At 42.4% G+C, this 14,865-nt stretch overlaps 1 protein-coding gene across 2 annotated transcripts in view; it reads right to left on the bottom strand.

The window, feature by feature from the left end:
- LOC115196791 (N-terminal EF-hand calcium-binding protein 2-like) overlaps positions 1 to 14,865 on the bottom strand; it is a 131,579-nt gene that overhangs the window by 68,927 nt on the left and 47,787 nt on the right. For both annotated transcript variants that reach the window (XM_029757701.1, XM_029757702.1), the window contains exons 3-5: positions 4,221 to 4,329; positions 2,217 to 2,242; positions 1,771 to 1,868 (exon numbers count right to left, since the gene is read on the bottom strand). In XM_029757701.1, coding sequence (XP_029613561.1) covers positions 1,771 to 1,868; positions 2,217 to 2,242; positions 4,221 to 4,329 — 233 coding nt within the window. The remainder of the gene's footprint in view (positions 1 to 1,770; positions 1,869 to 2,216; positions 2,243 to 4,220; positions 4,330 to 14,865) is intronic.

Raw genomic sequence — 14,865 nt, 5'->3', positions numbered from 1 at the left:
TCTTCCGGAGGACGTCCTCCAACCTATCAGAGCTCTTGCAGCATGAACTGACCTGTTGTCCACCCAATCAACGGATCAGAGAATGAATCTAGTACTGAAAGTATAAGCTACAGCTAGCTAGCACTGCAGTGCATTAAATGTGGTGAGTAGTTGACTCAAAGTGAGAGAAAGACAGTTGAACAGTTTTGAACAAATACATTTATTCCAAAATGAAGGAGAAGCAAGAGAGTGATAGAGAGAGCTAGCTATATTTCATTGTGTGTATATATATATATATATATATATATATATATATATATATATATATATAAAACATTTTTGTCCAATTGGTAGTTACAGACCTGTCCCATTGCTGCAACTCCCTTACGGACTCGGGAGAGAAAGGCAAAGAGCTGTGCTTCTTGACACAACACCCACTTAACCTGGAAGCCAGCTGCACCAATGTGTTGGAGGAAACACCATACACCTGGCGACCGTGTCAGCATGCATTGCACCCAGCCTGCCACAGGAGTCGCTAATGCACAATGGGACAGGAACATCCCTGCCAGCCAAACCCTCCCCTAACCCGGACGACGCTGGGCCAATTGTGCCCCGCCCCGTGGGTCTATCGGTCGCGGCCGGCTGCAACAGAGCCTGGACTTAAACCAGGTTCTTTAGTGGCACAGCTAGCACTGCGATGCAGTGCCTTAGACCACTGTGCTACTCGGGAGGCCCTATTTTTTTACTTTCACATACTTATCTAATATCTAATGCAGCTAGCTAGTGTAGCCTACTCATACAACCAGCTCAAACAGAGAGGAAGGAGAAGGGGAGTTACCTGACTATGACTATCCAACACTGGAACTCTTCCAAGTCAAGGTACACTTTTGGTTTGATTAATTTATTGCCACCAGGACCTGCTAAACTGCTTGCTGCTGAATGTACACTGTACTGCCTGATTGTTGCGGGTTTACTAACACGTTAGTTCTAGTAGCTATGTTGTCTCTGACGTGACAGTGACGTAGGCTGTGTTTAGTGGTTAGCAGTCATGATATGTTTTTTTCACCTGGCCACAGACAGCTGATGTGTTGTGCACTGAAGTCTACAAGCGAAGGGAAAATGTGAGAGAAAGGAAGAGTGTAGATAGATGCGAGAAGGAATTATATGAATGTGTCACCACTGTCTGTCATCTTTATTACTCAAAATTCTCTGTGCACGTATGTTGTAAACTTTCATTCATAGGCTAAGTTGTAGCATAGGCTCATGTAGTAGCCTAAACCTATCGACGTTACATTCAGTTGGGTGAATGGAATATGAATGACAGTCATCCAATAGGCTGTAATATAAAATATGGCCATATTCCCGCCAAAATATATTGATCCTGTCACATCTTAAACGACACCCGAACGCCACTGGTTTCTACGATAACATGGATTCTTAACAACATGATGCAACTTTGTTGCAAACAAGTCTTCGGTTACCTGGGCTGCCATAGAAATCTATTTCTATGGCAACACATGTAGTCAGGAGCGGGGGAGAGGAGAACATGTGTGTCTTACATTACATTTTTGTATTTATTTTTTGCTGTTGCTATTCCAACGGTTATAACTGTGACCGCGGTCATTTGGCTGAGTAATAACCGTCATTCAAAATTCCATGACCAGCACAGCCCTGAAAACACATGCAAATGATTAATACATACAGTAGTACAGACAGGACAAACTGGCAGACGGACATGCACACACACATCTAATAGCACCTAGTAGTGTAGTGTACCGGGTTGAGACTCACCTTCTTGGTGAAGTCCATGGCTCTGAGGATGGACAGGTTGAGAGTCTCCAGGGAGGCCAGTACACCCTCATAGTCACCCATGTGTTTGGCAAAGTAGTCTGGAAGGACAGGGAAGAGGACAGTGGTAAGAGGGGCAAACACACACACACAGGCATGCACAAACACACACACACACACACACACACACACACACACACACACACACACACACACACACACACACACACACACACACACAGGCACTTCATGTAACTTATGGGATAACGGACTAGCTACGTGATTAATCAATGCAGATATTCTACTGGGATGGTTGGGATGAAAAACTACTCATGGCATATTAACAATCTGGTCATACGTTCACATATCCAATACATCCAAAGACACAAACAAACACCATGTAGAGCTCACAGATACACACACACACAGATGAATCTGTTAAAACTTACCACAGAGTTCCTTAGTGTCAACATTACTAACACACCACAGGTTAGAGCAGCATAGGGAGAGAGAGAGCGGGAAGAGGCAGTGGGAGAATGGGGTAAGAAACAGAGGAAAGGCTGGCATGCGACACAACATGGATCTACAGTATAAACCCTCTATATCTATACTTATCCATCAGGGGGGACCAGCAGGTTACAAGACCCGAACTTGAATCAGAAGCATATCTGTGCCCATGAATTCAGCTTCAGGTCACTAAATCGTTATTAATTTTGAATCTTATTCTTTGGCATGAAACTGCTACATATCACTGATTACAAATTACAATCTGCCTGAACCAGATTGATGAGGAGCAGGAATAAGGAGAACAGTTCATCTTTGCTTGCTGTGGTCCAGTCATCTGATAAATTAGATTGCCATTAAATAGCAAAAACTTACATTGTAATTTAACATTCTAAACAGGCCAATCAATTACCCCCCAACAGTAACTGGTTATACTGTTGAGTAATGGGGGTGACAGGTAGCCTAGTGCTTAGAGAGTTGGGCCAGTAACCGAAAAGTTGCTAGATTGAATCCCCGAGCTGACAAGGTAAACATTTGTCGTTCTGCCCCTGAACAAGGCAGTTAACCCACTGTTCCCAGGCCGTCATTGTAAATAAGAATTTGTTCTTAACTGACTTGCCTCGTTAAATAAATAAAACAAGTAATGGTGAAGGAAACTTTCTGATAATATCTAAAGATGTGTTTGATAAAAAATATAAAGTCCTGATTAAAGAGAAATTTAGGGGAACCATAAAGTTATTTCAATTGATATTCTAATGAGAGAAAGCATTTAGTGTCGGAAAATAACAAGGTTGATGTCATGGATAGCCACGGGTAAAAGGCAGAAAGAGTGGCAGGAGATAAGAGGAGAGACCACAGGTAACACAGGAACTGGGCGACTGGCCTTAGTCTCTGCAATTCTTTCATCATTCTCCATCTCTTTTCCTGATGCTCCATCTTTCTCTTCATCATTCTCCTTTTCTCTTTTTTTAATCTAAAGGTGTCATCAACAAAGGCCTGTCAGCTGAAGGTTACACCAGTTCCACATCAAAAGACCTTCAAAAAGTGGATGTGATATTTATGAGTATAGATAAATTGTATACTTTTGCAAACACACACACACACGCACACGCGCACACGCACGCACACGCACGCATGCACAGTCACGTGCACAGTCACATATGTACAAACACACACGCACATACACACGCACATACACACGGTAGTTTTTTATTGTAGCTCAGACTTGTGAAATTTCCTCCTCAATGTAACACACTTTATTTGAACAGTCCAGATGATGATTTACATATTACAGATCTAGTTCACTAGATCAAAATACACACATATAGTGCAGGTTAGCGTTTCAGTCATTAATCTTGTTCTGGAGGCAGCTCTGCAGAGTGGTCACTAGATGGCACAGCCAGAAAGTCATCAAATCTGATTTTAAACCTAACCCTAACCTTAAACCTAACCTTAACCACACTGCTAACCCTAATGCCTAACCCTAAACTTAAATTAAGACCAAAAAGCAAATTTTAGTTTACATGAATTCTTACAATATTGCCAATTTTGTCTTTGCAGCTGGCTCATCTAAGGGGAAATCGCTCAGTTCTGCCTCCAAGACAAGACTCATGACAATAAACATCAACTTGCCTGCATAGCACTTCACAGCACAAACACACATTCCTATAGGATACGCCCATTTACTCACATATGCAGACACGCACACAAGTCTTTTGCAGCCCTATATGTTAGTGAACAGGCTACAAGCATGAATAGAGGGGAATCGAGGTTCTGGGATAGCCCAGCAATGGATAAAAGTAGACTAGAGAACTAGAGGATAACTTCAGTAAAAAAAAAGCAATAGTTTCATATAGCTTCAATGATATTTCCACACTGAGGTCCAGACCCATTGTGCCCATCAGTAGCTCTGCTCTGCTGTTGCAGTGTGATGTGATGCTCTGTCTCACCTGGTGTTATCAGAGTCAATTGTGTGAAACAGCTTCTCCAGTTCTTCTTCGTTCAGCGTCCCGTCGGAGAAGAACGCCTGGAACTCGTCCAGAGATAGCTTCCCATCATCTGCAGGCAGGAGAGGAGCAGATGAGAGGAAAGGAGGAGACATCCATCAGGTTAACAGCTGTCCTTAGCCACGCTGCCATTAGCCATGCAACTACACACATCATGATCACTGTCATTACACCCTGGACTCATTGTGACTATCATATACACACAGTGATCAATAAACATCCTCTTTAGTGTTATATCATTATCACCATTATCATCACGAACAATGGCAAAACCAGCATAATGATCGTCATAACAATAATCATCATCATCATCCGCATCACGATCTATCAAAATCTCCCTGCAGTCTTCGGGCTCAATGCTGAACCATTATTGATTATGATAAAGAATGTATACAATGCTTTGGGCATTTGCGAGCTGTAAGATCAATGAAGTGAAAACCACTTGAAGAGCTTTTGATATAGGCCTTATCTCAGAATGATTCTAGAGTGAAGTACAGTTGAAGTCAGAACTTTACATACACTTACGTTGGAGTCATTAAAACTTTCACTTTTTTCAACCACTCCACAAATTTTTTGTTAACAAACTATAGTTTTGGCAAGTCGGTTCGGATATCTACTTTGTGCTTGACACAAGTAATTTATCCAACAATTGTTTACAGACAGATTACTTTACTTATATATCACTGTATCACAATTCCAGCGGGTCAGAAGTTTACATACACTAAGTTGACTGTGATTTTAAAGAGCTTGGAAAATTCCAGAAAATTATGTCATGGCTTTAGAAGCTTCTGATAAGCTGATTTCCATCATTTGAGTGAAGGGGAGGTGTACCTGTGGATGTATTTCAAGGCATACCTTCAAACTCAGTGCTTCTTTGCGTGATATCATGGGTAAATCAAAAGAAATCAGCCAACACCTCAGAAAAAAATTGGAGACCTCAACAAGTCTGGTTCATTCTTGAGAGAAATTTCCAAACACCTGAAGGTACCACGTTCATCTGTACAAACAATAGTACACAAGTACAAACGCCATGGGATCACACAGCCGTCATACCGCTCAGGAAGGAGATGTGTTCTGTCTCCTAGAGATGAACGTACTTTGGTGCGAAAAGTGCAAATCAATCCCAGAACAACAGCAATGGACCTTGTGAAGATGTTGGAGGAAATAGGTACAAAGTATCTATATCCACAGTAAAACGAGTCCCATATCGACATAACCTGAAAGGCCGCTCAGCAAGGAAGAAGCCACTGCTCCATAAAAAAAGCCAGACTACGGTTTGCAACCGCACATGGCGACAAAGATTGTACTTTTTGGAGAAATGTCCTCTGGTCTGATGAAACAAAAATAGAACTGTTTGGCCATAATGATCATCGTTATGTTTGGAGAGGGGGAGGCTTGCAAGCCGAAGAACACCATCCCAACCGTGAAGCACGGGGGTGGCAGCATCATGTTGTGGGGGTGCTTTGCTGCAGGAGGGCCTGGTGCACTTCACAAAATAGATGGCATCATAAGGTGGGAAAATTATGTGGCTTTATTGAAGCAACATCTCAAGACATCAGTCAGGAAGTTAAAGCTTGGTCGCAAATGGGTCTTCCAAATGGACAATGACTCCAAGCATACTTCCAAAGTTGTGGCAAAATGGCTTAAGGACAACAAAGTCAAGGTATTGGAGTGGCCATCCCAAAGCCCTGACCTCAATCCTATAGAAAATGTGTGGACAGAACTGAAAAAGCGTGTGCGAGCAAGGAGGCCTACAAACCTGACTCAGTTACACCAGCTCTATCAGGAGGAATGGGCCAAAATTCACCCAACTTATTGTGGGAAGCTTGTGGAAGGTTACCCGAAATGTTTGACCCAAGTTAAACAATTTAAAGGCAATGCTACCAAATACTAATTGAGTGCATGTAAACTTCTGACCCACAGGGAATGTGATGAAAGAAATAAAAGCTTAAATAAATAATTCTCTCTGATATTATTCTGACATTTCACATTCTTAAAATAAAGTGGTGATCCTAACTGACCTAAGACAGGGAATTATTACGAGGATTAAATGTCAGGAATTGTGAAAAACTGAGTTGATATGTATTTGGCTAAGGTGTATGTAAACTTCCGACTTCAACTGTACATGGCTGCTACAGGCAGCTGGAGGTGGGAGAGAGTCTGCTGCAGACTCCAATTGAAACAGGACTAGAAACAGAGCTAAGCCCCAGTACCAAACTTAGTCCCCAGCCCCACCCTTAGCCCCAGACTCCAAGCCCAGTCCCAGCCAGGAGGACTCCAGCCAGCTTTAAAGGACTACAGGAGCCTGTGGAGCCGTGCTGTGCCCTGGCTCACCATGTGAATGGGAAGGAAATGAAATATTCATACCACTATGTTTGCCCTTGAAGCTGTTCAGCTGGACTTTTGGCTATTGGACAAAGTGTGGGCTCTAAACTCCAGTGTATGAAAATGACTGCAGCGCAAGCCTAAAAATAACGAGTGGTTTTAGTTATTGCCACCGACCAGAACTATTGAGACTTCTTTAGGATTAGTGGACTGTCCAATTTACAGTAGATATTACGGTGAAAGAATACCATGCTACTGTTTGAGGAGAGTGCACAGTTTTGAACATGAAAAGTTATTAATAAACAAATTAGGCACATTTGGGCAGTCTTGATACAACATTTTGAACAGAAATACAAATAAATACAAAAACTTTGCACATACACTGCTGCTGTCTACTGGCAAAAATCTAAATTGCACCTAGGCTGGAATAATACATTATGGTCTTTCTCTTGCATTTCAAAGATGATGGTACAAAAAATATATACAAAAAAAGGTTTGTAAAAAGGTTTTCTTTGCATTATATTTTACCAGATCTAATGTGTTATATTCTACTACATTCATTTCACATTTACACAAACTTCAAAAGTGTTTCCTTTCAAATGGTACCAAGAGTATGCATATCCTTGCTTCAGGGCCTGAGCTACAGGCAGTTAGATTTGGGTATGTCATTTTAGGCGAAAATCCTTAAGAGGTTAAAGAGAACATCTTTTGAATCCAGTCCTTTGAATTGAAATGACAACTGGCTGCGGAAGCACATCCCCCCTCCATCCTTCTCTCTCTATTTCAGTCCTCCTCTTTATCCTATTGATATCCCTCCCCTGTTCATTCTCTTCTCTCTACCTTTATCATTGCTCTTTCTATCACCCCTCCTTTCTCTCTTCTCTCCATTGTCACTGTCATTTGTCTCTTGTTTGCTTTTGAGTGACACGCATAGGCACATAAAAGCTGAGTGAACTGCTGGAATAGAGGAGGAAGGATAGAGAGCAGAGCCATCTCTCTACTGAACACAGGCTCATCTCCAAACTAAAAGGGTTCTTTGGCAGTCCCCATAGGAGAACCCTTTGAAGAACCTTTTCTGGTTCCAGGTAGAACACTTTTGGGTTCCATGTAAAACCCTTTCCACAGAGGGCTCTACATGGAACCTGAAAGGGTTTACCTGAAACCAAAAAGGGTTCTACCAGGAACCAAAAAGGGTTCTCCTACGGGGACAGCTGAAGAACCCTTTGGATCCCTTTTTTTCTAAGAGGGTACCCCTCCTCTGTGTCCCCTTGTCTTACTCCATTTTCTGTGAAGGGTAGAGCCTCAGAACAACACAATTGTACCACTAGTTAATTAAACACTGACCCACTTTACCACATTACTCGCCACTAAGGAATACCATTGCATGAAAAAGCATTGAAGCCCAACCCAGCCATCCTCTACTCTAAATTAGAGTTTGCTGAAGCTCAGTGGGTACTGTGTGATAAGGGCTGGATAGGTTATGATGTGGGCAGATCACAGGTTCCAGCACTGCCTCCATTCACCAACAGGGAAGAGAACGTTCTCTGTGTTCAAGGTTAATGGGTGGACTATCACTCATATCTTAGAATCAGGATCTGATAATAACAGACTGTAAATGCCAAGCTGCATGAAAAGCTCTGCTCAGATGGCCACGATTTTCAGATTACATTAAGAGCCCAGATAAGAGGGAACATTCAAAGTAATGAAAAGACCTCAAAGCCAGTGGTATTATTTTATGACAAAAATTGATAACTGTGTGTATGTGGGGAGGGATCTGAAGTGAGGACATATAGGGGTACATCAGACAGATGGGAACAGTTCTGCTGATATGTCTGAGTGGGCAGACGGGAATGGGGACTACGCTATGCAGAACTTGCTGCTACGGACAAAAGGGATGCAATTAGCACTTTTAACTTCCAGCAGGGCTCTCACATCCTGCGCGCTTCTAAGAAGAAGAAGAGACATACACTATGTATTTCATGTCTATCCTTAATCGTTGTTTTTTTGGGGCGCAGGGCTGCCTGGTTGTTATGGCAACCAGAAAAAGTGACCTGACCCTCCTTGGGATGTCTCAATCTCACTCTGTGCACATCTCTCTCCTCTCTCCTCACCACTCGGGCTCCCAGGTGGCGCAGCGGTCTATGGCACTGCATCTCAGTGCTAGAGGCATCACTGCAGACACCCTGGTTCGATTCCAGGCTGGATAACAACCGGCCATGATTGGGAGTTCCACATCTTTTCTCTTTTTTATCTCCTGGATTAATAAAGGACCTTTTTACAGTTATTATCTCCTGTCTGATGTGGTCCATGTCAGGGATCCATCCATTCAGAACAGGAGAATAGCCCCCTACAAAGCAAGACTAGCACACACAGAGGAATATCTTCCCATGATGGATTGAGGGAAGATTCATCAGAGAACAAGTTGTGGTTGTGAGTGTCTGAAAGTGATAATGTGTCTGTGTGTGTGTGTGTGTGTGTTTGAGTGAGAAAGAGAGTGAGAGAGAAAGAGAGAGAGAGTGTGTGAGTGTCTGAAAATGATAATACACACACCAGTGGAGGCTGCTGAGGGGAGGACAGCTCATAATAATGGCTGTAACGGAGCGAATGAAATAGCATCAAACACATGGAAACCACCAACCTCCTGTGACACACACACACACACACACACACACACAGGATCGGCCCCACACACACAGGATCGGCCCCACACACACAGGATCGGCCCCCCACACACACAGGATCGGCCCCACACACACAGGATCGGCCCCACACACAGAGGATCGGCCCCCACACACACAGGATCGGCCCCACACACACAGGATCGGCCCCACACACACAGGATCGGCCACACACACACACAGGATCGGCCCCACACACACAGGATCGGCCCCACACACACACAGCATCGGCCACACACACACAGGATCGGCCCCACACACACAGGATCGGCCCCACACACACAGGATTGGCCACACACGCCCCACACACACAGGATCGGCCCCACACACACAGGATCGGACCCACACACACAGCATCGGCCACACACACACAGGATCGGCCCCACACACAGAGGATCGGCCCCACACACACACAGGATCGGCCCCACACACACAGGATCGGCCACACACACACAGGATCGGCCCCACACACACAAGATCGGCCCCACACACACAGGATCGGCCCCACACACACAGGATCGCCCCCCCACACACAGGATCGGCCCACACACACAGGATCGGCCCCACACACAGGATCGGCCCCACACACACAGGATCGGCCACACACACAGGATCGGCCCCACACACAGGCCCCACACACACAGGATCGGCCCCACACACACAGGATCGGCCCCACACACAGCCAGGGCCTGTTCCAGAGACAGAGGCCTGTTTTGGCTGATAAATGAGGAACACAAGTGGCTCACACAAGGCTGTCAGCTATCCTTATCTCCCTCCATCCATCAGCACAGCCAGACCTGCCCTATCTGCCAGGATAAAGGAACACACCCAACTCCTCACACACCAGCTGCATACCAACAGATGTTACCACATAAATGAACAGACTTTAGCGTAGGTGTGAAGCATACAGCAACATACTGTATCATTAGTGATTACATTAAGTGCAGAGCTTGGTAGAGACAGAGATTGAGTAATCTATGAATCCCGTGTCTCCTCAATGAGTGGCTGTCATCTGTCATGATGAGAGTGGGGTTCAACCCTCATTAACGAAGTTCTACCCTCATTAAACATTATGTTCCTCAGCCTCACTGACAGGATCAATTAATGAACAATAGCCCAACGTGATTAAGATTTAATCGACTCCTACTACTCATCCCTCAGAACATGGCCACAGAGACAGAGGCCTGGTGAGGCTTGATGTTCAGGACTGGAGAACACATAGAGATGTTTAGTTGTATCTATATTGGGGAACAGCCGTGACTTAAAATGATCATGAGCCCAGGCAATAGCAGCTCAGCACAGACTGTGAACACAGCACTACCAACCAATCTGCTCAAAATACACTCACTAAGAAGTCAAACTATTTTTATCGCAACATACAGTTGAAGTCGGAAGTTTACATACACTTACGTTGGAGTCATTAAAACTAGTTTTTCAACCACTCCACAATGTCTTGTTAACAAACTATAGTTTTGGCAAGTCGGTTAGGACATCTACTTTGTGCATGACACAAGTAATTTTTCCAACAATTGTTTACAGACAGATTACTTCACTTATAATTCACTGTATCACAAGTCCAGTGGGTCAGAAGTTTACATACACTAAGTTGACTGTGCCTTTAAACAGCTTGGAAAATTCCAGAAAATTATGTCATGGCTTCAGAAGCTTCTGATAGGCTAATTGACATAATTTGAGTCAATTGGAGGTGTACCTGTGGATGTATTTCAAGACCTACCTTCAAACTCAGTGCCTCTTTGCTTGACATCATGGGAAAATCTAAATAAATCAGCCAAGACCTTGGAAAAATAATTGTAGACCTCCACGAGTCTGGTTCATCCTTGGGAGCAATTTCGAAACGCCTGAAGGTACCATGTTCATCTGTACAAACAATAGTACGCAAGTACAAACACCATGGGACCACACAGCCATCATACCGCTCAGGAAGGAGAAGCGTTCTGTCTCCTAGAGATGAACGTACTTTGGTGCGAAAAGTGCAAATCAATCCCAGAACAACAGCAAAGGACCTTGTGAAGATGCTGGAGGAAACAGGTACACAAGTATCTACATCCACAGTAAAACGAGTCCTATATCAACAAAACCTGAAAGGCCGCTCAGCAATGAAGAAGCCACTGCTCCCAAACCACCATAAAAAAGGCCAGACTACAGTTTGCAACTGCACAATGGGACAAAGATCGTACTTTTTGGAGAAATGTCCTCTGGTCTGATGAAACAAAAATAGAACTGTTTGGCCATAATGACCATCGTTATGTTTGGAGGAAAAAGAGGGACGATTGCAAGCTGAAGAACACCATCCCAACTGTGAAGCATGGGGGTGGCAGCATCATGTTGTGGGGGTGCTTTGCTGCAGGAGGGCCTGGTGCACTTCACAAAATAGATGGCATCATGAGAAGAAAGATTATGTGGATATATTGAAGCAACATCTCAAGACATCAGTCAGGAAGTTAAAGATTGGTCGCAAATGGGTCTTCCAAATGGACAATGACCCCAAGCATACTTCCACAGTTGTGGCAAAATGGCTTAAGGACAACAAAGTCAAGGTATTGAAGTGGCCATCACAAAGCCCTGACCTCAATCCTATAGTGGGCAGAACTGAAAAAGCATGTGCGAGCAAGGAGGCCTACAAACCTGACTCAGCTACACCAGCTCTATCAGGAGGAATGGGCCAAAATTCACCCAACTTATTGTGGGAAGCTTGTGGAAGGTTACCCGAAACGTTTGACCCAAGTTAAACAATTTAAATGCAATTCTACCAAATACTAATTGTGTGTATGTAAACTTCTGACCCACTGGGAATGTGATGAACGAAATAAAAGCTGAAATAAATAATTCTCTCTGCTATTATTCTGACATTTCACATTCTTAAAATAAAGTGGGACCTAAGACAGGGAATTTTTAGTAGGATTAAATGTCAGGAATTATGAAAAACTGAGTTTAAATGTATTTGGCTAAGGTGTATGTAAACTTCCGACTTCAACTGTACAAAATCAGTTACCCCTAATCATTACAAAGGACTGTGCACAAAGTACTTGAGGGTTATTTAGCATAGTCAGAACCTAATACTGTAATCTAGTACATTAAGGCTTTTTATGGAGATATGATGGGTGAAGAAGATCCAATAAATGATCACCTTTTCCTCTTTGGCTAAGAGTTGATTCAAATGGTACAAGGACAGACTGTCATGTAATCATCATCCATCAAGTAGATGAACAAGAGTCAGTGCTCAGTACAGTGTGCGTGTGTGTGTGTGTGTGTGTGTGTGTGTGTGTGTGTGTGTGTGTTTGTGTGTGTGCACATGCGTACGTGTGTGTGCACATGCGTACGTGTGTGTATCTGTGTGCACATGCAAATATCCATAATGATATGCTGTTTAGGTAATTATGCTTTATAGTCAAAAATAGCAATGTGTCACGTTGAAGATTTATTCAGTGAGAAGGCCTCTGATGGTAACTAACACCATGGTCAGAGGGGATTTCATCACTAATGGGGTTTCATTGTCATTATGGTGAGTTGTAGTGTTTCATGGTCAATACTGCAGCTTTATGTTGAATAATGATGTTTTCTGCTTAATAATAGACAATAGAATAAGGGACACAGAGGAGGTCGTATGGTTGTAGTTTTGCTGCCTTATAGTCCTTTGGCCATTAATCACCTTAATTCACAACCAGAAGTGTTTTTTCCAACGTAGGTCAAGTCTCTAAATGGCCTTTAAAATTGGTGTTATCCGGGTATCTAATAATGTACTAGAAATGTCACTTGGAACATTACATACCAAAGAGGGGTAAAAGAGAGGAAAATAAGAGAGAAAAAAGGAGTCCGCTCAGAAGTACACTCTACAATAGACAATAATAACATCCCACATTCTACTCCCACTCACTCTTAAAGGACCACTAATCTAATAAGACTCTTTTATTTCCTCAGAGGATTAAACATTTTCAATATAAAAACATGTTCATGCTGTGTGGATTTAAAGGTGAAAAAGGTAGTGAAAGCATTTGAATACAACTGACTGGACATCCACTTTGAAACCAACAGACATGAAGGGAAAACCATGGAAGGAACGATTCAATTAAATCCGGCTAGTGTTCAATGGCAGGTCTTCACCTTCCATTAGGGAAGGGCAAAGGAAACGCTGGTCACATGGCTCATTTTCTGAATCAATGTACGATGTGCCACTCAATTACTCAATCAGTCAAACCTCTTTGGATATATGAAGCACATGCGATAAGATGAGGACATAATCTGACCTGAGATTAGATTTCCATTTCATTAAAGCACTCAGCCATCTTGTTCTGTCGGATCTCTCCCAGAAAATGTTTGCAACTCTACACTGTTTGCAATTCTACACTGTTTGTTTTTTACAGGGGGAATTCAAATTCATGAACAGAAAGAAAAAAAAATTATTAGGTTTTTCCACAATACATTTTATTGAAAATCTGTTTTAATCACTAGATTACTAATCTACCCCCTTCCCTGTAAATCCCACCCTCAATAATTCCTTCAGGTTTGAAATCCTGCCAAACCTGTGGCTCACAAACACCCCGCCCCATTCCCTGAAAATCCCACTGATATTGATTGAATGACAGATCTGAAACACTACCAACTCTGTGACTCTCACAAATATCCTGCTCCTCCCCTGACAATCCCACCCACAGTAATTGATAGACACGCCAAACCGTTAAGAATGTGGCCAGGACAAAGCATGATAAATAAATTAAATGTAAAATGAGAGGAATAATATTGTTTTACCCAATAAGGATTTGAATTAGAATTTTGTACTTGGTTGGTTAAGAAAAAACATTGTTAAATTGCATTTAGTTTTCATTTTCTTTTTGTCACATAAAAAAATTAATATATTATACGCTAACAATAATGTAGCACAATTACAAATGTGAACTTTAATTGATCTTTTAACCATTTTCTTTCTCAATATGGCAGTGTTATCTGGTAAGTCACTGAACAAGAACTGTCAACTTGAAAATGCAAACTAGAGTTTTGTATTTAAATTTGGTCATAGATTATGTTTACGTTATATTGCAAACACATTATTCATTTATAATTATCATCATCAAATTTGCATCGAAGCCTAATCAGACATGCCCATGCTAATCTTGGTTATTGCAGGCGAAGTGAAATGATACAATGAATTTGCTCATGCTGTACGGCGCTCAAATTATACGTAACTGCATCCTGAGTGCACCAATACAAATGTAACAACAGCACAACAAAATAGATTGACAAAAATTGACTAGTACTTTTTACTTTTTAACTGCACTGAACCAAAACATTGGCATGCGGGATCAAAGCAAAATTATTGAATATTCTTAAGGCAGACATGTCTAAAACAAATCTTATGGACATACAGTTGAAGTCGGAAGTTTACATACACTAAGGTTGGAGTCATTAAAACTCGTTTTCAACCACTCCACAAATTTCTTGTTAACAAACTATAGTTTTGGCAAGTCGGTGAGGACATCTGCTTTATGCATGACACAAGTAATTTTTCCAACAATTGTTTACAGACAGATAGTTTCAGTTATAATTCACTGTATCACAATTCCAGTGGG

The sequence above is a fragment of the Salmo trutta genome, chromosome 7 (genome assembly GCF_901001165.1).
Source record: "Salmo trutta chromosome 7, fSalTru1.1, whole genome shotgun sequence".
NCBI classification, from domain to species: domain Eukaryota; kingdom Metazoa; phylum Chordata; class Actinopteri; order Salmoniformes; family Salmonidae; genus Salmo; species Salmo trutta.
The sequence above is the reverse complement of the archived record's forward strand: the minus strand, read 5'-3'. Positions and strand labels throughout refer to the sequence as shown.